The sequence below is a fragment of the Hemicordylus capensis genome, chromosome 1 (assembly GCF_027244095.1).
Source record: "Hemicordylus capensis ecotype Gifberg chromosome 1, rHemCap1.1.pri, whole genome shotgun sequence".
NCBI classification, from domain to species: Eukaryota; Metazoa; Chordata; class Lepidosauria; order Squamata; family Cordylidae; genus Hemicordylus; species Hemicordylus capensis.
The window spans coordinates 186,550,289-186,570,890 of record NC_069657.1 but is presented as its reverse complement, the minus strand read 5'-3'; the positions used below and the strand labels follow the sequence as shown (position 1 = coordinate 186,570,890).

General features: G+C 44.2%; 1 protein-coding gene across 8 annotated transcripts in view; it reads left to right on the top strand.

Annotated features, from left to right (window-relative positions):
* The window catches only part of CCDC148 (coiled-coil domain containing 148), a 210,139-nt gene that overhangs the window by 53,875 nt on the left and 135,662 nt on the right, over nucleotides 1-20,602 (top strand). For 4 of the 8 annotated variants that reach the window (XM_053260049.1, XM_053260039.1, XM_053260067.1 and 1 more), the window contains exons 2-6: nucleotides 288-349; nucleotides 3,372-3,493; nucleotides 13,038-13,141; nucleotides 14,852-14,925; nucleotides 16,185-16,348. In XM_053260049.1, coding sequence (XP_053116024.1) covers nucleotides 288-349; nucleotides 3,372-3,493; nucleotides 13,038-13,141; nucleotides 14,852-14,925; nucleotides 16,185-16,348 — 526 coding nt within the window. Of the gene's footprint in view, nucleotides 1-67; nucleotides 127-287; nucleotides 350-1,631; nucleotides 1,737-3,371; nucleotides 3,494-13,037; nucleotides 13,142-14,851; nucleotides 14,926-16,184; nucleotides 16,349-20,602 lie in introns of those variants that run through there. The other 4 variants (XM_053260092.1, XM_053260098.1, XM_053260056.1 and 1 more) reach the window with 3 other exon arrangements.

Below are 20,602 nucleotides of genomic sequence, written 5' to 3'. Positions count from 1 at the left end.
TCCATGGCCACCTGCATCCTGAAGCCTGCTGCAGCGGCAGAGAGGCAGTCCAGACCATTGAAAAATCGTGATTCTGCGATGCATGGCCGTGAGCTGGGGAAATATGGGAATTTGTGGCTGTCCCAGGTAAATTGGGACACTTGGCAGATATGTTCAGTTGCAGAGGGAGGGGCTTTGCTGTAGAAAGAAACCCCTAAACAAAGAACAAAGTTAAGACATTCAAAGGTGGTTCTCTTTTTTGAACAAGTATTATTCGTTTTACAAATAATATATTTATTGTCCCACAGGTGTAAGATGAGTGGAAGGGATCTTCGGGCATTTGTTACAACTAACAGGAGTAGTGATATAGGTATGCTTTAAAAATACATGTAAATGTTCCCATTTGATTGTTTCATGTCTTGCCTTCATGCAGAATTAGCCAGAAAACTGCATAAATTACATAGAGATAATATACAGTAATAGGGTTCATATTTTGAGGGCGGAGTGATCCCATAATTCTCTGCTGTCTTTCCATGGCATCTTTCAAACCTCAACTGACTGCATTTCATTAAGCATTTCATTTCATTTTACTTCTATGGATAGAAAGTTGATTCCTATATTGACAGTGAACATTCTCTTTGTGGTAGACATAGGCACCCTGCGGGATGAGAGCCCTGCTGTGATAACATTCTTATGAACCAACAGTTTGGTGTCATATCCTATAGTTAACAAGCTTGGAAATTTGGCTTTTATTATGGACTTTATCCCACTTCTGCATAACGTGAATGGTGTGGTGGAGAAGAGGCAGTTGGTGAGAGAGAAGAAAAGAGACTTAGAAAGCTTTTGAGATAGTGGAAATAGGGCCCCATGTGTGCTGGTTTAATTTTTATGTTGGTTTTCCTGTGTAAAAATAAAGCAGCAACAAAGATTATCAAAGCCAAGTTCAAATATATTTTGTTTGTTTGACTAAATGTATATATTGCCTTTCTTCTAATATATTCAAGGCAGTTTACAATTTATTATTATTTTATTACAGACACTACCTAAAAGCTTGTGAAGCTATTCTAATTAGGAGTAACTCTTCCTAACTTCCACTATAAGACTGCTACACTGCAAACTTCAGGGCTTCCACAACATACCTGGCTCCCCTCCATCTATTTTTGCTTTGCTTAATGTCCATCCTGATAAAGAGTTCTTGATAACTCAAAAGCTTGCTTAAGACTTTACAGGTGAAACTCGGAAAATTAGAATATCGTGCAAAAGTCCATTAATTTCAGTAATGCAAATTAAAAGGTGAAACTGATATATGAGACAGACGCATTACATGCAAAGCGAGATAAGTCAAGCCTTAATTTGTTATAATTGTGATGATCATGGCGTACAGCTCATGAAAACCCCAAATCCACAATCCCAGAAAATTAGAATATTACATGGAACCAAGAAGACAAGGATTGTAGAATAGAACAATATCGGACCTCTGAAAAGTATACAGTGTACTGTGCTTGATTGGCCAGCAAACTCGCCTGACCTGACCCCATAGAGAATCTATGGGGCATTGCCAAGAGAAGGATGAGAGACATGAGACCAAACAATGCAGAAGAGCTGAAGGCCGCTAATGAAGCATCCTGGTCTTCCATAACACCTCATCAGTGCCACAGGCTGATAGCATCCATGCCACGCCGCATTGAGGCAGTAATTGCTGCAAAAGGGGCCCAAACCAAGTACTGAATACATATGCATGCTTCTACTTTTCAGAGGTCCGATATTGTTCTATTCTACAATCCTTGTCTTCTTGGTTCCATGTAATATTCTAATTTTCTGGGATTGTGGATTTGGGGTTTTCATGAGCTGTACGCCATGATCATCACAATTATAACAAATTAAGGCTTGACTTATCTCGCTTTGCATGTAATGCGTCTGTCTCATATATCAGTTTCACCTTTTAATTTGCATTACTGAAATTAATGGACTTTTGCATGATATTCTAATTTTCCGAGTTTCACCTGTATATCCATTGATTCGTCCTAATGATGATATTTGCTAGTTTTGAACCATTGCCTAGGAATCACAGTATATAACCAGTAGCATTACTAACTGTTGTCTAAGGCAAATGGGTTGAGTTTCCCTCCAGTTAAAAGCAGATGTCCATGCAGGAAGTCCCCAACTTATGAATTGGTTCCAAAAGTTTGTACTTCAGGTGTTCATAACTTGGAATGCATATAGTTTCCAAGAGCGATGACTTGTTTGTATGTGTGGGTTGATGTTTGTAAGTTGGAGACTTCCTTAATATAATATGTCATGGAGCTTTGTTTGTAGGTATGGATTTTAGTAAGTTGTATATTTGTAACTCAGGGAGTGCCTGTACTGACCATGTATGTCCTGAGCAGGGTGCAGCATAATAATGCAGAACCTGATTGTCTAAGTAAAGAGGCCTATTATCCATATTTACTGTCAAAGGCAGAACAGCAATGTACATAAAACATTTATATGTCCCAGAAGAATGGAAATTTGAGGCCTAGCAGTTATATGTTTGTTTGTTTTATTTTTATTTCTATACTGCCTTTCCAAAAATGGCTCAGGGTGGTTTACATTAAAACAAAACTAAAATCAATTAACTGTTAAAATAAAAAACTATTTTTAAAAAACCCAATAACATAAAACCATTATTAACACGATTAAAAGAGTTTTTAAAACCCTGGGAATCCCGGCCAAACTTTTACAGTTTAAAAATAGTTTAAAAACCCTGGAAGGCCAGGCCAAACAGATAGGTCTTAAGGGCTCTCCTGAAGACCAGTAACAAGCTCAGATTGCTGATTTCTGCCGGGAGGGCATTTCATAGCCCAGGAGCAGCTACAGAGAAGGCCCGCCTCTGAGTTGCCACCAGACATGTTGGTGGTAACTGAAGATGGACCTCCTCAGATGACCTTAATGTGCGGTGGGAATTGTGCAGAAGAAGCTGCTCTCTAAGATATGTTAAGTTTTAAAATTCTGTTAAAATTGTATTCATTTGATTTCTTCAGTTTCTATTCATTCGATTTCTTCGATTTCTGTATGGAATGAATTTTAAAATTAGGCTGACATGCAGACTTGCACTGCACAGATGCAACAGTGCTAAGTTCCATACTTCCACTGCACTGTCACGGGAGTGGGTGAAGAAGCAATTTTGGTCAATTTCCCCATCCATCTGAAGCCCACTGTGCATCACAAAAATATTCTCTGAGGGTCACAGTGGTAGTATGGAACTCAGCACTGCTGCACCTGCATAGTGCTAGTCTGGAAGTTGACCAGAGAAAGTTATTTTGCTTCATTTATGCTCTAAAATGCATGGTGATTGGAAATAATGGAATGCCAAGCTTTATTTAGCCATTTGAACAGTTTGTTTTACAAAATAGACAATCTGGTTGTTCGTGTGAAAAATGGTCTGAAGAGTCCAAAGTATAAACCTGTTGACTATGAACAGCTACATGCAATTACTGAGGCTAAGAAATTACAGTCTGCTAACATACTATTAAAGGTAAGTGTTTAAGATTTATGGCAAGTGTAAAGTACAACTTTAGATGATGATGGAAAAGGTACTATAAGATTTCATGGCTGACATACATACAAAGAGATCCTCCTATCCATAAGGAAATTTGCTAAAGGAAATATGAAGTAATCCCTTCATTTGTACCCATCTTTTGCTGGTCCAGCATCTCCTTCTTTGAGCTCTTGCCTTAGAGACGGGCATGGACAGTTGTAGATATGCAGTTTATGGATGTTGCCAGATAATTAAAAGGGGGAAGGATAGTCTTACTGCAAATATGGGATGTGTGTGTGTGTTTAAATATTGAGGAAGATGTCCATGATTTATTTATATTCCACTCTTTTTCCAAGGAGCCCAGAGCAGTGTACATGGTTTTGTTTATGCTCACAACAACCCTGTGAGGTACGTCAGGATGAGAGATAAGTGACTGTCCCAGAGTCACCCAGTGAGTTTCATGGCTGAATGGGGATTTGAAATTGGATCTCCCCAGTCCTAGTCCAGCACAGCAAAGAGCTACAAAGAGCTGTTTGTTTTTGTTGTTTGTATAATTGTGTTATTGTATTTTTATGACTCTGGGGATATAAACCAACATGACTGTTTTTGCAAGAAAGGTGGGATACAAGCCTTTGAAAGAAAAGGAGGGAACACATATGTGCCAGCCATGTCAACGAGAACAAAACATAAATCTGCAGCATGGAGACAACAGGCGTTGATCTCTTCTAACATTAAAAACATTCTTTCTCTTAATACCAGAAGAGAAAGAGATGCTAAACACCATGCTATGTGGACTAGAAGTGAAGCTCTGTTGCTATGGCTGTCTAGTTGCTTACCTAGAAACAATTGCTAGTTGCTCACCTAGTTGCTCACCTAGAAACAAATTTGGGAGAGCAGGCAAATTGCAAATTAATAGGAATAGGCAATGCAAAGCTGATGAACATCTCACTTACTGGTGAATTACAGCAGCAGCCCAATTGTGTGAATGAGTGGGTAAAGGAGAAAAGCCTTGGCAGGCCAGATATGCCCCACAGGCATTATGTTCCCTGTCCTGTGTTAAGCTGTACCAATATGCATAATTCTAAAGTTGGTTCTCAGTCATTGTTGTAAATAGTTATTTATTTATTTATTTATTTATTTATTTATTTATTTAACATATTTTTATACCGCCCAAAATGTATGTCCCTGGGTGGTTTACAACAAAACAAAAACAACATTAAAACATTAGTTAAAAACAAAAGCAAGAAATTTAAAATTTTAAAACAACATTAAAAACAATCAAAACAGTATCAGTTAAAAGCCTGTGTGAACAGATGTGTCTTTAAAGACTTTTTAAAAATTGTTAAAGATGGGGAGGCTCTTATTTCCCTAGGGAGCACATTCCAAAGCCTTGAGGCAGCAACGGAGAAGGCCCGTCCCTGAGTAGCCACCAGACGAGCTGGTGGCAAAAGCAGATGGACCTCTCCTGATGATCTCAATGGGTGGTGGGGTTCATGACGAAGAAGACGTTCTCTTAAATACCCAGGGCCCAAGCTGTTTAGGGCTTTATAGGCTTTATAGGTTATAACTAACACCTTGTATTTTGCCCGGAAACGTATCGGCAGCCAGTGTAACTCCTTCAATACAGGAGTAATATGGTCTCTCCTAGATGACCCAGAGACCAGCCTGGCATTAGACCTAGTAGTAGACCTAGCACTGGGAGTTTTTGATAAATTGCTTTGAACAAAAATACTAAATTCATTGGATTTACTCTAATATTTTTACATAAATACAAGCAAGTATTTGACTATATGGTTCTTCCAAGCCATTTTAGGGCAGCAACTGAATAAAGTCTTCGGTGTAAGTGAAAAGCAATTTATGTGTTTAACTTTTCTTTCCTGCCTAGTTTAAAATGAATAGCTTGAAAAAGCTTGATCCCATGCTCTGGTGTTGAAGTGAAAGGATATACATATGATTTAAGGCACCTCACAGTGCAAGACGATTTGGTCTTTTGCTCTGATCAGGGTGGTGTTCCGTGGGTGGGGACTCCTGTCATCTCCCCATAGTCATGGCGGACCACCATCTAGTTAAGGTAGAATTTACAGCCTCGACCCACCTCTGCAGGGGTCAAGAACCGATTAGATAAGTCCTCCCGAGGCGGTTATTGGATCCAATAGGATTCCAAGAAGCCTTGGAAGGGTTTAGGGTTGGCTGTGCTAGAGATCCTGTTGACACTCTGGTAAAAACATGAAATAATGAACTCACTAGAGCAGTAGACACAATTGCTCCTAAGTGTCCTCTCTGACTTGCTTTAAAGACACCACTGCAGTATTCGGATGAACTACGGGAGCTGAAGCAGCGAGGTAGACAACTAGAGCGCAAGTGGAGGAAGACTTGGCGTGAGTCTGATCAGGCACAACACAGAGCACATTTGAAGACTTATGCTCTGGCAGTGCAGGCAGCAAAGAAGCAGTTCTTTTCTGCTTGCATTGCTTCCGCAAATTCACATCCAGCTGAGTTGTCTGGGGTTGTGAGGGGGCTAGTACTCCCTCCCCTTTGAATTTAAACTTGGAACCATCATTCATTTGCTGTGATGTTTTTAACAACTTTTTTGCAGATAAAATCTCTCAGATTCGGGCCAAGCTGGATTCCACAGTTACTGCAGAGTCTACTGTGAAGGTGTCCAGCAACTCCTCCTATGGGGTTAGATTGGATCATTTTCAGTTTGTGGACAAACTGCTTCGGACTGTGCATCCTACAACCTGTTCTCTTGACCCTTGCCCAACTTGGCTTATCTCATCTGGTGATCATATTATCAGAGAGGGTCTGGTAAATATTATAAATGCTTATCTGAGGGAGGGCAGGATGCCGCCTTGTCTTAAGGAGGTTATCATTAGACACTTTTGAAGAAAGCTACACTGGATTCCTTGGAGTTAGCTAATTATAGACCTGTTTCCAACCTTGCATGGTTGGGCAATGTAACTAAGCGGGTGGTGGTCTCTCAGCTCCGGACAGTTTTGGATGATGCAGATTATCTAGTCTAGACCAATTCAAACTGGCTTTCATGTGGGCTATGGGGTTGAGACTGCCTTGGTTAGTCTGATGGATGATTTCCAACTGGCTATCAACAGAGGGAGTGTGGCTCCGCTGATCCTTCTGGACCTCTCTGCAGCTTTTGATACCATTGTCCATGGTATTCTTCTGGACCACCTAAGGGAGGTGGGATTGGGTGGCACTGTTTTACAGTGGTTCCATTCCTACCTCTCTTGTAGAGTCCAGATGGTGGCTCTTGGAGACTGTTATTCTGCAACATGAGAACTGAAGTGTGGAGTTCCACAAGGCTCCATACTGTCTCCAATGCTCTTTAACATCTACATGAAACTGCTGGAAGAGATCATCAGGAGGTTTGGTGCAAGGTGTTATCAATTTTCTGATGACACAGAGATCTATTTCTCCATGTTGACCTCATCAGGAAATGACATATCTTCCCTAAATACCTGCCTGGTGGTGGTAATGGGCTGGATGAGGGATAACATACTGAAGTTGAATCCAAATAAGATGGAGGTACTGACAGGGGTTCAGGGTCGGGACCTGAGAGAAGGTATAGATCTGCCTGTTCTGGATGGGGTTGTACTCCCCTAGAGAGATCAGATATGTAGCTTGGTAGTGGTCCTGGACCCCAAGCTCTCCCTGGTTTCTCAGGTTGAGGCAGTGGCCAGAAGCGCTTTTTATCAGCTTTGGCTGATATGCCAGATATGTCCATTTCTAGAGATAAATGACCTTAAAACAGCGGTACATATGCTAGTGACCTCCAGGCCTGATTACTGTAATGTGCTCTACATGGGACTGCTTTTGTACGTAGTCCGAAAACGACAATTGGTACCGGATGCGGCAGCCAGATCGGTCTGTGGGACAACACGAAGGGACCACATAACACCGGTTTTGAAAGAACTGTACTGGCTACCAAAATGTTTTCGGGTGAAATACAAAGTGCTGGATATTACCTATAAAGCCCTTAATGGCTTGGGTCCAAACTAAAGTGAGCGCCTACTTTGTCATGAATTCTGCTACCTGTTACAGTCTTCTGGAGAGCTGGTCTGGTGGCAACCCAGGACCAGGATTTCTCATTGGCTGCCCCAGGGCTTTGGAATATGCTCCCTGCTGAAATAAGAGCATCTCCTTCTCTGTTTGTTTTCAGGAAGACACCCAAGACTCTCCTGTTCTTGCAAGCTTTGAATTAAAATTCATTTTAATAATTTTAATAATAACGGTTTATACTATTGTTTTTATTGTGTCTTTTATATTTTAATCAGTGTTGATTTTTTAATATTTTAAATCGTGTACACCGCCTAGAGATGTACATATCAGGCAGTATTAAAATATGATAAATAATAAACAAACAAACAAACTCTGAGGGTGCTCTTAAAACAGGTACTCTCAGACAACCAGTACTAGGTTTGCCCCAGCACTAGCGTAGCCATAGATCTGGTCCCAGCATAGTATTCAAGGGCATGTGTGGTACTGGGTTGGGGGAGCGGGGTGTAGGAAGAAGGAAGATTTCAAGATTTCAAATTTAAGGAACATTGTAAGTGCCTTAGGCACTTTTGGGGGCAGCCTTGGAACATGCTTGCGAAATTAAGTCTCTTTTAAAAGAGTATGTCAAGGATTTCTGAAACTGCTTGTAGGCTAGAGTCTCCACTTTCCAGATGGAGGGTGCCATTTTAGCTGCCACAGCAGAAAGCAGTGTTTGAGTGACAAGAAGCAATAGAGTAAAAAATAATTGATATAAATATGAGGGCAGACTGGCTTCATGATACTGACCCCATCAACACTGTTTGTTTTTCATAAGCGTGCTAAAGCCAATACTCTTGGAGATTTAATTTGCTGGGTTTGTTTTACTGCTTCTGTGCTTGCAGGGACAAAGGACAAATTATTTTTGTTCTACACAAGCAAGAATAGAAAAGGAGCTGGTTTGCTGAATTGCTGTTCTTTCATAGTATTTTTCCCTCCCAAAGTAGAAGCACAATTGAAACAGCATTTGTTTCCAAATATGTGCTACTATGGAAAGCCCAATTAAGAATTGCTTCTTGGCATATTCCCGGCATATTTCCCTTTTTTCCCCTCTTTCTTTTCTCTTTGCTCTCATTCACAGGGATGAGATGATAAGCTTGTGGTGGGTAATGCAGTGCAAAGTAGATATTTGCCTGCTTCTATCCATTGGGAACTGCCTGTCGTGTGGCCATGTCCCATGTTTGTACTCACTTAGTCCTCCATTTACAGAAATTCCATACGATTATGGAACTGATTCTCCTGCTCTTATTTATTTATATCCTGCTCTTATTTATTTATATCCTGTTCTTCCTCCAAGGGGCCCAGAGTGGCTCGCATTTATCCTTGCAATAATGCTGTGAGGTTAGGCTGAGCAAGAAGTAACTGGCCTAAAGTCACCCAGTTAGTTTCATGGCTGAATGAGGATTTTAACTCTGGCTTCCCCAATCCTAGTCTAACACTCTAACCACTACATGACACTGCCTCTTTGTTATGTCTGCCTTCTGGGCAGTAAGGAACACACTGGATTCAAAGCTTGCTGTTGTACCTTGGGAGTACAAAGAAAGGAGATAGCAATGCAAAAGCTTGACTGAGAGCTCTAAGGAAGTATGTCTGAAAAGATATAAATAGAGACAATAGAAAGCAGTAGCTTCTTTCAGAACTGAAGTGTGTTATTTCTGTAATTTCTGTATATTCTATGAGCCAGTATGGTGCAGGTGTCGGAAATCCCGGATCAAAAACCCTGTTCATTATGTGAAACTGGGCCAGTCACTCTGTCTTAGCCCAACATACCTCAAAGAGTTGTGAAGATAAGAGGGGGAACCATGTTCACCAGCCTGAGCTCTTTGAGGAAGGGAGAGACAAATAGTGTAAAAATTAACATAATTAAGCTTTAGCATGTGTCACTATCTTGCCAGGATTGGATGTGCTTTTGCAGCCCCCACAAGTCCTGCCCAAATTTCTGCTCTAGTTTGCAAAGTGCTCATGGTAGTTTGTGATGTTCTATTGCAAGCCTTCATGGATCCTCTCTCACTCTGCTCTCCAGAGAGAGAGAGATTATGGTTTTCATGAAAAGATCAGCAGTGTCAGCACTGAGAAGCCTTGTACCAAAACATTACCTACTTTTAGTAGGGACATAAAAGAACCCGTAGAGGATTTTCCCTCCCCCACCCCTTGCAGGTCTATACCTAAGGTGCCAGATCAGCACTGCAGGAAGCTCCTGGGTAGATACAGCCTTTGGGTAGATTTGCATAAGAATCTAACATGCAGTTATTCTAATCTCGACATGGCATTCCCACCACACAGAGAAGCTTGCATGCCAAGTGCGTGACCATATCTCACCATAGTAACATGCTGCCATGTCATGTGCCAGTGAAAAGAAGCTGGCACAAAACATGGAAGTGCAGTGGTATGAAAATAGGTGATATCACATTTTATATCTCTGTGCATAGGGGAGTCTATGCAGAAAATGAACTAGTTGAACTATAAAATTAGTGACTAAATGCACGTGGGAAGCCATGTTTAATTATCAGGATATATGCAGTCCTTACAGAGTGGCATGCAGACCTTCTAGAGAATGGCCACCATTGATGGAAGCTCTTTTCATGAATAGAATTGTGCTCTGGCAAGGAGCCCTTGTGCAAGTGCAACTCTCCTACTTGTTGCAGAGCAGCTACTGTTACAGCTCACCAGTCTACGAAAGTGCTGGATGCCCCCGCTCCCATAGCATTTTCATTACTGCCTCATGGTATTGTCCCATGTAAAACAAAAACATAGGTTGATGCCAAGGGAGAAGCTACATGATGCAAGGAAGCTACAATGAAGAAGTGCTGGGAAGACTCTTTCCTGTATTGTATCACTTCTTCTAATGATGCGAGTGTAATTTATCAAAGCAGTCGGCAGATATTATTTATTTACAGGCTGCCAGAGCAGAATTCAGCTCAGTTCATTCAAGCTTAAAAACTAAATTCTAGTCTTATGTCTTTTAGTATTTCATTTTCCACAAGTCTTTTCCAGTCAAGGAAGCAGTAAAAACTATTCGCTGTAAAGTTGTTCAGTGACGAAGACAGGTTCCTGGTGCTTTGTAAGGAGGGCTGTTTGTTTATTTGTTTGTTTGTTTGTTCATTCAATTTCTATACCGCCCTTCCAAAAATGGCTTTTAAGTCCTAACAGGGGCACATGGTAAAGAAGTGAACAGTGACAAGTGGTTCAAAATTGGTTGTTCATCTGTAGAATTGTCCTATTCTCACAGACAAAATGCATCAATGGCACACAAATATTGTTTCCTTGTCTGAAAACAATTCCATGAATGTTTTCAAATGCTACAAATATTTATACTTTAAGACTATATATTCAAAGAACATTTAAGGACATTTTGTCAATTAACTGTCAAACTCTTTTTTTGCTGATCCAGTTGTGTTCTGTAGAGTTAAATACAAAGAACCCTGGAAACTAGTTCTTAAAGATTATCCATCACAAGGTCACATGTTATTAGAGGTGGCTTCCGTTTTCTCCCATTCAGAAGAGAGTACAATTGAGTTGTGGCAATGACAGCAATTACTTTTACTGGTATAGTCTGAAGAAAAAGATGTATTTCACTCATACCTTAAAAAGATATAATTATTCAAATCACCAATTTATAGTAAATAAAATCCTGGTTTACAGCTTGCCTTATCTTTTTGGAAAAATTTCTTCATGGTTTATTCTCCTTGCCATGCCATGATGTCTAGTGTGATTTGCCACATGGAGCCCCTTAATCATACAGAGAGTTTTCTCAGCAGCCCTGGATCATTCTGAAGGTATCTGTAACTGGTATGGAAACATTGTACAAATTCTACCATGTTAGACAATTTTCTTAATTTATTATATGCATTTATACCCCGCTGCCACCCAATAAAATATCAAAGGAGCAGTTAAAACAGCAACATAAAAACAGACAATATTGGGGAATAAAATATACCTTCAATATACCTGGAAAAATGAAACACCAAGTCTTGATGCCAACATGACATTAGAGAGAGTGACAGGCTGTGTGCCATCATTGAGAATATCCTGTTCCAGACTGTGGCCGATAAGGAGACTGATGAAGGAAGCTGACAAAGATATCAGCAGGAATCTTTTCATTTCATTTCTGCAGCAGTGGCAGGCAAGGGGCAGGTGTGGTGGCAGTTTCACCATCCCTTTGCCCTTCATAAACTGCTGCCTGAGGCAAGCACCTCCATTTTCCTCATTATGAGGCCTGTCCTGCGTGTCTGAAAAGATAGGAATGAAGACAGAAAATTGGCACACTTGTTTTCTAAGTATAAGGTCCAGATTTATGAAATGATTCCATGGATGAAGGGCAGGGGGCGGGGAGCCTAATCCATTATCAGCTGGCAGCCATTTGCACCTTTCAGTTTTGGTGTGGACAAGTATTTGATGAATAACTGTTTTTACTTGCTCTAAGTACCTGGTTGCGATATGTATACAGTGATGGATATTCCTTTTTAAAAATTAGCCTACCTTTTTCATTATAAGGAAGGGCCCTCAAGGTGGTTGACAAACAAATCAAAAGCACATAGGTAGCACATTGTGAACCATCATTCAGGGATAGTTGCTAGATTCTTGATGCCCCTGCAGCTGCTCAATAGAGGAGAAACGATGGGGCAGCAAGTCCCTGCCAAGAAGAAGCCCCATCTTATGGCCTGGCTCACCTTTGGCTCAGTCACTGTGATGACAGGGTTGGGAATCAGTGGAAGCAGAGAGACAGGTACAGCAAGGGAAGCCAGCCCTGTTTCCTCCATGAAGGGAATGCTGTTGCTGCTATGCCAACTCCTTGATGTCCCACAAGACACATGGAGGGCCAGGACTCCTTTAATTTAAAAGCCAGCCAGGCTTGAACCAGGGAGGATTCCCTCTACCATGTCCCAGGATCCTAAAGAGAGAGGGGAGCATGGAGGAGTGAAGAGTAACATGGTTGTAAGTAATCCTGTCTCCTCTATATCTGAGGCGAGATTAGTGGGGTGCAAGAGGCAACTGAGCCACGAACAGCATCCTCAGATTGCCACAACCATAGGAACAAGATCCTGCATAATCCATATTACTGTATATGCATATCTGCAATTTTTGAAATAATATTTTCATATTTTGGCTTTATGTAACATAAACAGAAATTAGTGATGAGCTCATTGGTAATTATTCTTTTTTTGTTCCTACACACATATATTGCGAGTTGGATTACTGATCCTTTTGAGTTCTGTGTGGCACTTGAATGGCAGCTGGTTGGATGTAGGAAGTTGGGAGCAGCAGCTGGTACAGTGTGAGGTAGAGCAGGGCAGTATATAAATGTTCTTTGTTTCTAGAACAAATTTCCTTTTAATTTGGCAGTGGTTCTGACTATTCATGAGCTTGACTCCAAGGGCAACAAAGCCTTTTCAACATCAGATGTTTCTTTGAGGAAGCCATTTTATAGAACTACAGAAGACATTTTGTATTTATATTAATTTTTTAAAATAAAAAATAACCTTCTACCTAGATTAAAAAGATGGAACATGCCTCAAAAGTTAACAAAGAACAAATGTTGCTGAAACGGCACAGCCAAGTGTGGTGGCAAGAGCACAAAAGACTGCATGAAATCGGGTAAGAATTGGGAAAGCTTGATAAAGTAATTCAAAAATTGATAGTACGAGACTAAGATGTAGCAGGCATAATAACAATTATTCAGGAATAGATGGTATCACAGAAATGTGGATGCTAATATATTTGAGTATAGAATGGTAGTTTAATTTTAGTCTTGTAAAATAATGTACATTAAGTGGAAGAACTTTTATGTCAGACTTGTGGGAGTGTCCCCTTGGCTTTGAAGGAGGTAGCAATGCCAGAAGGTGCCCCATGGAAAATCTAGATCGGATACTAGTTCAGGTTAAGGCAGGACTGCACAACTTCAACCCTCCAGCTGTTGTTGGATTACAAACCCCATTATCCTAGACTATTGGCCAATGTAGCTGGGGATTATGGGAGTTGTAGTCCAACAACAGCTGGGGGGCTGAAGTTGTGCTGACTTGGGTTAAGGGGTAAGCTAGTCATAATACATGGAGGTATAGAGACAGGGTGGCTGCTAAATACCTATCCACAGAGGCCAGCCTTTGAATGCTGCAATTACAAGGCCACTTGGAGCACCAGCAGTGGGGAAACAATTCTGGGGAAGCCTGTACAGCAAGGAGAGCTCTCCCAAGCAGCAGGATCGCCAGTATATAAGAATGGACTCAAGTTCAGTCTTGCTCGGAAAATTGCTGAAGCAGGTTGGACTGATTAAGATAACCCCAAGAAAGAAAGCCTCTTATTCCAATAGTAGGAACATGTGGTGGTGTGGATTCCCCACAAGTACATAACATAACTTATTTGGTGTGACCTCTGAAGTGGAAAGAGAAAAAGAAAAGCCTATTTAGTAATCATGAGCCACAAGATCATATCCGTCCCCAAAATGGTGGATCAGGAAAAGGAGTCTCCTGACATTTTCAGCCCTAGGGCCATAGCCATGTACCTTCATAAAGCTATTGAGGAACTAGGGCATGGACACCATTTTTTTCAGAATTTGTCTGGAAGTTGGAAGAGTCTAGGAAAAAGCAAATGGTGAAAAGGCAATAGCAGAATTCAGGCAGGAGATTGGACCTGGGTAGTCCAAATAGTGCACATAGAGTCATTAGACTTAAGAAGTTGGTTTGATACACTGGGTGGGGAATAGAAGGGCATCTGGGGATAGAGACCTAGGTTGAATCATACATATTACACAGTGTCTGGGACAGGACAGGCATGAATCTGGGCCAAGATGGTGAAAGCAGAATAGGAATTAAAGTTCGAAAGGTGCTTAAGCATCAGCAGTGAGTAGTATGTTTGTTTCATTTATATTCCACCTATCCAAAAATAGCTAGGGGTGGAAATAAAGACTTTTGTCAGCCTCAAACAAGTTCAACTTGAGGAGTAAGGAAAAAGAAGAACTTCTGGGGTAGTTGTAACGTACACAAAACAGGCAGCACCAAAAATATTAAAAATACAAATCTCTGACTGGGCTAAACAAACAGCTTCACCTCAGAAATACTACTCAAGATGCTTGTAAATCCATCAAAGAAGATTTCTGCTCAATGTGCAGCCACCGTTAAAAAAAGTAAAAGATGTCAGGATGCCTATAAAAGCAGCTGGTTGAGAAACACATAATCTATTCTGTGGATCCATGAAATGGAGAAGAGTAAATTTAAATGAATGACTGACTGAATTGCTTTGGCTGTATCCTTGCTCTTTGGGTAAGAAATAAATAGGTTTATTTTATCTGAACCAAGGTTTTCATTTCAGGAAAAAACTGGAATTAGAAATACAAACCTTCTTTGATGAAGGAAGTGAATGTTCTTTGGACTTATGGGACTTGCGTAAGTGCTTTCACTTTATTCTTGATTTAAAGAAACCAAGGTATACATATTGGTATGCTGATGCATGCAAAATAAAATTACACAACAATCTAGTAACTTAATGTTCTGAAACACAAAGATTTGTACTGGGGTTGCACCCTTAATCAATTCATCAGCCTGATTAATTGATTAATGGAGCATCTGTCTCCCCAAAAATCTGTGAACTGGTTAAATTTGGGGGCCCAATTAATCAGACACTGCACCCATGCTAACCCCCTGAGCCAATTTATTCATTTGGTCATCCGTCACAGCTCTTGTGGTGTTCCAGTGTTGCCTGGATAGAAGAAAACCAAGCTTGCCCGTGCAGAAGTGTTCCTCTTCTGTACAAAGAGATCATCTATCTCTTAGGAAGGGGGAGATGCATGTGAGATCTTGCTTGCTGCAGACTTATCACTACTTGGCAAGACAGGGAGTGGCTTAGAGGGTTGGAAATCCCATCCAAGCTCTCTTCTAGTAAGTGCATGACTTCACACCAGCCCACCTGTATCTTTTTTGGGAAATTTGGAGAATCCAGAGGAGTACTACTTGCTGGTCCCAACTGAACATTGCCAGCTCTAACAGCAAAGATGTATAGGTAGGATGAGGACAATCTTCAATTTCATTAATAGATGGGCTGGCCAAGGTGGCTTGGGAGAGGGAGAGGAAGAGGAAATGAGAGTTCCCGATTCAGACTGGAAGTGATAGCTTGGCGTTTACACATTGTCCTGCCAAAATGGAGCATCTGTCTCCCAAAACATCTGTAAATAATCTCAGTGTGTGTGGGATGGGAAGAAGTTTGATGCAGAGGAAATCATTGGTGATCTTGTTGCTAAATCTGTCTGTCTTATATAAAGTTTACCTGTAGAATTTAGGGAGAAGGGAGCCAAGAACGATCTCTTTGAACAGCATAGTCTCTCTGCTGTTTTTCCAAGCTCCATCTTAATGAGCTTTGCCATCCCACAAGCAAGGCCTTCTAATTGTCCAAAAGAATAAACTGAATGAGAAGACTTCCCCCATGTTCTTCAGATCCTTCTTCCTCCTCCTCCCTCCCCAAAGGCCACGCTAATCAGGATTATTACAGGGGTTACTAGTAAAATCTGACAGTTCTTGCATTTTAATTTTTCCCCAAAGCATGGTGATTTTTCTTTTTCAAAAAATGTTCAATTAATTAATCAGCTAAAAATCTGATGATTAATTGTTTCTTTAATGAAGTGACATACCTATTGTATTCACATCTTTAGAGTATAAATTATCAAAGGTGTTGGATACATTTCAAGCAAATACAGTGGAACCTATCTGGCAGCTAAGGGAGGATTTACGGTACAGACTACTGGAAATACAGACTAACTGTGAAAAGGAGTCCTGCCCAGAATATCAGTTTAATCCTGATGAAGTGTTAGAACAGGTTAGTAATGCCGTTTATTCCTAATTTTCCATCTTGCTTATCATTTATATATTTTGCTTGATTGATAAGTAGACTCTCTTCCCATTCCCATTTCTTTATTAACAATTATGTTCATTTCTTTACATGTGCTGGGAGGAATCGATAATAGAAGGCTGACATCCAGAGCAACAAACTGAGGAGGCAGCAGGGAATGTGTCCTCATACCCAAAAGCCTTCCCCTGCAGTGGAGCATGTGTGGGGGGAGTGATTTTCATTGATCTCCTTGACCTCCAGAAGTGCTCTGTGCCTTCCAGAAATATGTCCCTAAGGCTGCATAGCCACAGAAGACCATCTGGAGGCCAGGGAGATCAGTGAAAATCATTTCCCCCTCCTGCACGTCCACTTTTGGGTAGGCTTCTGTGTTAAGAGCTGTCTCTGGCTGCAAGGTCCAGTGATCTGGATTTCAGCCAGTGTATCTAAGTGTGTTATGTCCCATGGAACTGGTTACAGAATTCAGCTTCTTACAATTTTTCCCTGTCTGACTCTTGCTCTGTGTCTCCTACTAGCCATGACCACTAAATGGGACCTATGTACTCAGATGCAGTATGCCACTGATATGGAGGGTGTGGCCACAGCAGGACAGGATTATTGCATTAATGAGCTTCCTGGAGGTTTCTGATTGGCCACTTTGTGAAACAGGATACTGGACTAGATGGACTTTCTCCCTCGAAGTAGGAGGTCACAGCTTACAATGGGTAGTCTTCCACTCCTTGCTCCAGGTAGACAGGAAGTCTCAGGTGTTTGAATAGGTAGGTCCGTCCCCCTTCTCCCAGCATGCCCAGGTTTAGTTCCCCAGTTCCTTCCTGTCTACGCTCCGGGTTAGACGCTTCTGGGCAGGTTCCTGCCCAAAGAACGATCCTTTCCAACCTTTTCTACTCTGGTGAGCTTCTTTATACTAACAATGGATCTAGCTCAGACAGGGGACTCCCTTCTGGGATCCCTCTCAGAGGGCACCGGGGGGGAGGAACAGAAGGTGGAAAAGAAAAAGTCCAAAAAGTGACACCATTCCTCTTCTCCTGATCCACGGGGCCAGGGAAAGAGAAAAAAGAACCCCAAGGGGACCAAAATTGGGGGGAAATTGATTTCAACTCTGCCTGCTCCCAGACAGAGCGAGAGGATATTGATCCAGGCTGCCTGCAGCGTATCGCGACAGCAGACGAAAGACCAGGGGATGCACATGGCCGGCGCGCAGCCGGGGGGAAGCGGACATTTGCCCTTCGCTCCCCCCACCTTCTCAGACCTATCGCCTCAGCCAGGGCTTCCCTTACTAGGCGCCCCGGGGGTAGGCAGTTCACCACCGAGCGCCGCCATGCCGGACACCCCTGGAGCGACCAGCATGGTCGCATCCACCATTTCTGCCCCCGCCACAGCTGTTGCTCGAACCGCCACCTTTGTGATCCCCCCGCCCTCCCTCCCTCAGAGGCCGCCGCCATTACGGCCGCCGCCACCGCCATTAAGGCCTCCGCCGCCACTGCCGATACCGCCGCCGCTCCCCCTCCCACAGAAGCCGCCACCATTATGGCCGCCGCCGCCACACATGCCGCCCCCCTTTCGGCCGCAGCCGCTTATGCCGCTCCCGCCGCCTCCAAGGACATCCCCACCACCATTGCGGAGGCCCCGGGCTTGGCAGAGGCCGCCATGACAATTGCGACCGCCGAAGCCGCCCCCATTGCGGCCATCACCGCCATGCCCGCCAAAGCCGCCTCCATTGCGAACGCCGCCGCCATTACCGGCCTCGGCAGTTCTGCCACTTTGCCAGCCGTCCTGGCCCCGCAGCAGGTTGTCCCCGCTTCTGCTGCTTCTGCTCGGCCTTCCCCGGCCGAAGTCAACCACGTGGGTACCGCTATTGTGGTGGAGGGCCTGGCAGTAAGGAGGGCCAACGCAGCATCGCCACCTGCTGGCCGCCTGCATATGACACCCATAGAGGCTGAGGTGGATTCCACAGCCTTCAATGCTGGGGCACTGCTTCACCAGGACAGTCTAAGCAACCTCCAAGCAGCAAGCCTCCCCTCATTGGATCAGGGTACACACTGGGGGCAAGCCCTGGAGGCCCACCCGAGACGGGGGTACACGAGGGGCCCGGCAGGCGAAGTCCATAGACCTCTCAGCCTTGCCACTGATGAAAGCGGATGGCTGGGGGAAGTCCATAGACCTCTCACCCAAGCCGCATATACCCGGGCACGGAGTCCGGATGACGACGGGCTAGCAAGGTCGCGCCTTCCGCAGTTCAACCCTATGCCCCAGGCGGCCCAGCACGAGCCCAGGTATGAGGCGGCGTCGATCCCCACGCGACGACAGGTGAGTGCTGCGTTCGGGGATGTTGAGTGTATGCAGGAGAGAGCCCAATGGGTCCGGGACATGATGGCCAGTGAGATGAGGGCGAACGCCAAAGCACTCTCACGCTCAGTGAAAGAGGTGGTGGCCAGGGAGAAGAGGAGGGCCTCGAGACTTCCATGGGGCTTCTCGCCACAACCCACTCCCGGACGGTCAGGGATATGGTCTCATTCCTCATCTTCTGAGGACAGTCCTGCGAGGGTACTTCCTCGCACCCACGCAGTAAGACGCAGGCGTCCTTCAAGGGCCGCCTCCGCAAGCGGTCAGGGGTCCAGTGAGGATCAAGCTGGCCCTAGTAGAAGGGTCCCACCCCCTCCCCCAGCGAGACCTACGTCCCCAGCGACCCCCAGGGATAGCACGGGGAACCGCAGTGAGAACGAACCCTCTGACAAGGAGGAAGGGGAGCTGCCAGGGGGGGAGGCTCCGCAGAACCCAGGCCCTATCCTGAGGTTGTTCTCCCAGGATACCTACGAGGTAATGCTGGCTAAGGCCAGGAGAACCATAAACGATGCAGCCCCGCAGCCAGAGGCGCAGGACACCCCGGGTCAGCTGGCACGGGAGGTTTTCCCCACACCGAGGCTCCAATCTCCGGTGGTGCCCTTCCCGGCTCTCTTCCGGAACACAATGCGGGCCGAATGGGCTAACCCAGCGGCCACCAGGCACACCAGCTCCTTTCCAAAGAAGTACTATATCCTCCCCGATGAAGCTATGGGTGAAATATCGGTGCCCAAAGTAGACCCACCGGTGGTGGCCCTTGTGTCCGGAGCCATAGTGAACAGGGATGGGGATGAACAACTTAAAGGCCCAGAAGATAGGAAAGCAGACTCACTCCTGCGCAAAGCACACGAGGCGTCGGCCAACTCCATCCGAGCCTCGGTGTCCACTTCCATCATGGCCCGAGCCTCGGTATTATGGGTCAAGGACCTCCTTAACAAGCCGGAGCCTGGCCAGACTGAGCTCAGGCAAGGCCTCAATAAGCTCGCTAAAACAGCGGCTTTCATGGCAGATGCCAGCCTGGATTCGATTCAGACATCATCTCGAGCAATAGCGGCTAATGTAGTTCTTCGCTGGTCTCTCTGGCTCAAGAGTTGGCAGGTAGACGCTAGATCAAAGTCCAACCTGGCTTCCACCCCCTTCAACGGGGGTAACCTCTTCGGGGAGTCCCTGGATGAGGTTTTGGTGGAAACGCAGGACAAGAAAAAGGCCATGCCCACGAGGCGCAGGGAGACGCGTAGGCCTTTTCGTAATAACAGACTATCCTTTCGTTCCTACAAGCAGGGTTCTAGCAACCGGGACCACCGACCATTTCGGCCCCAGGGCCGACCCCAATGGGGAAACAACTCTAACTGGAACCAGAAAGGCCGAACGGGCCCACGCCAACAACGCTTTCCCAGCACGCAGGCGGGAGGCCGGCAGAACCGGAAACAGAACTGACTGTCTTCAGATTGGGGGCAGGCTGCAACACTTCACCACCAGGTGGGCTACATCCACACAAGACCTGTGGGTACTGAACATAGTGGAGCAGGGCTACTGCCTGGAACTCACCTCCCAGCCACGGGAGCAGTTCATTGTCTCCCCAAGATCCAGGAACGGGGCAAACACCTTCGGATGAGGCAGGCGATAGACCACCTGTTGGGAATTCAAGCCATAGAGCCTGTGCCGCCAACCAAGTTCCGTCGTGGCATCTACTCCATTTTATTCTTGGTTCCCAAGAGGGACGGTCCTGGCGGGCGGTCCTGAACCTTAGGCGCTTGAACCGCTACATTCGGAAGCGGCGCTTCTGGATGGAGTCTCTTCACTCTATCAGGGAGGCGATTGCTCCTGGCGATTTCCTGGCCTCCATAGACCTCAAGGAGGCGTATCTTCACGTACCCATCAACC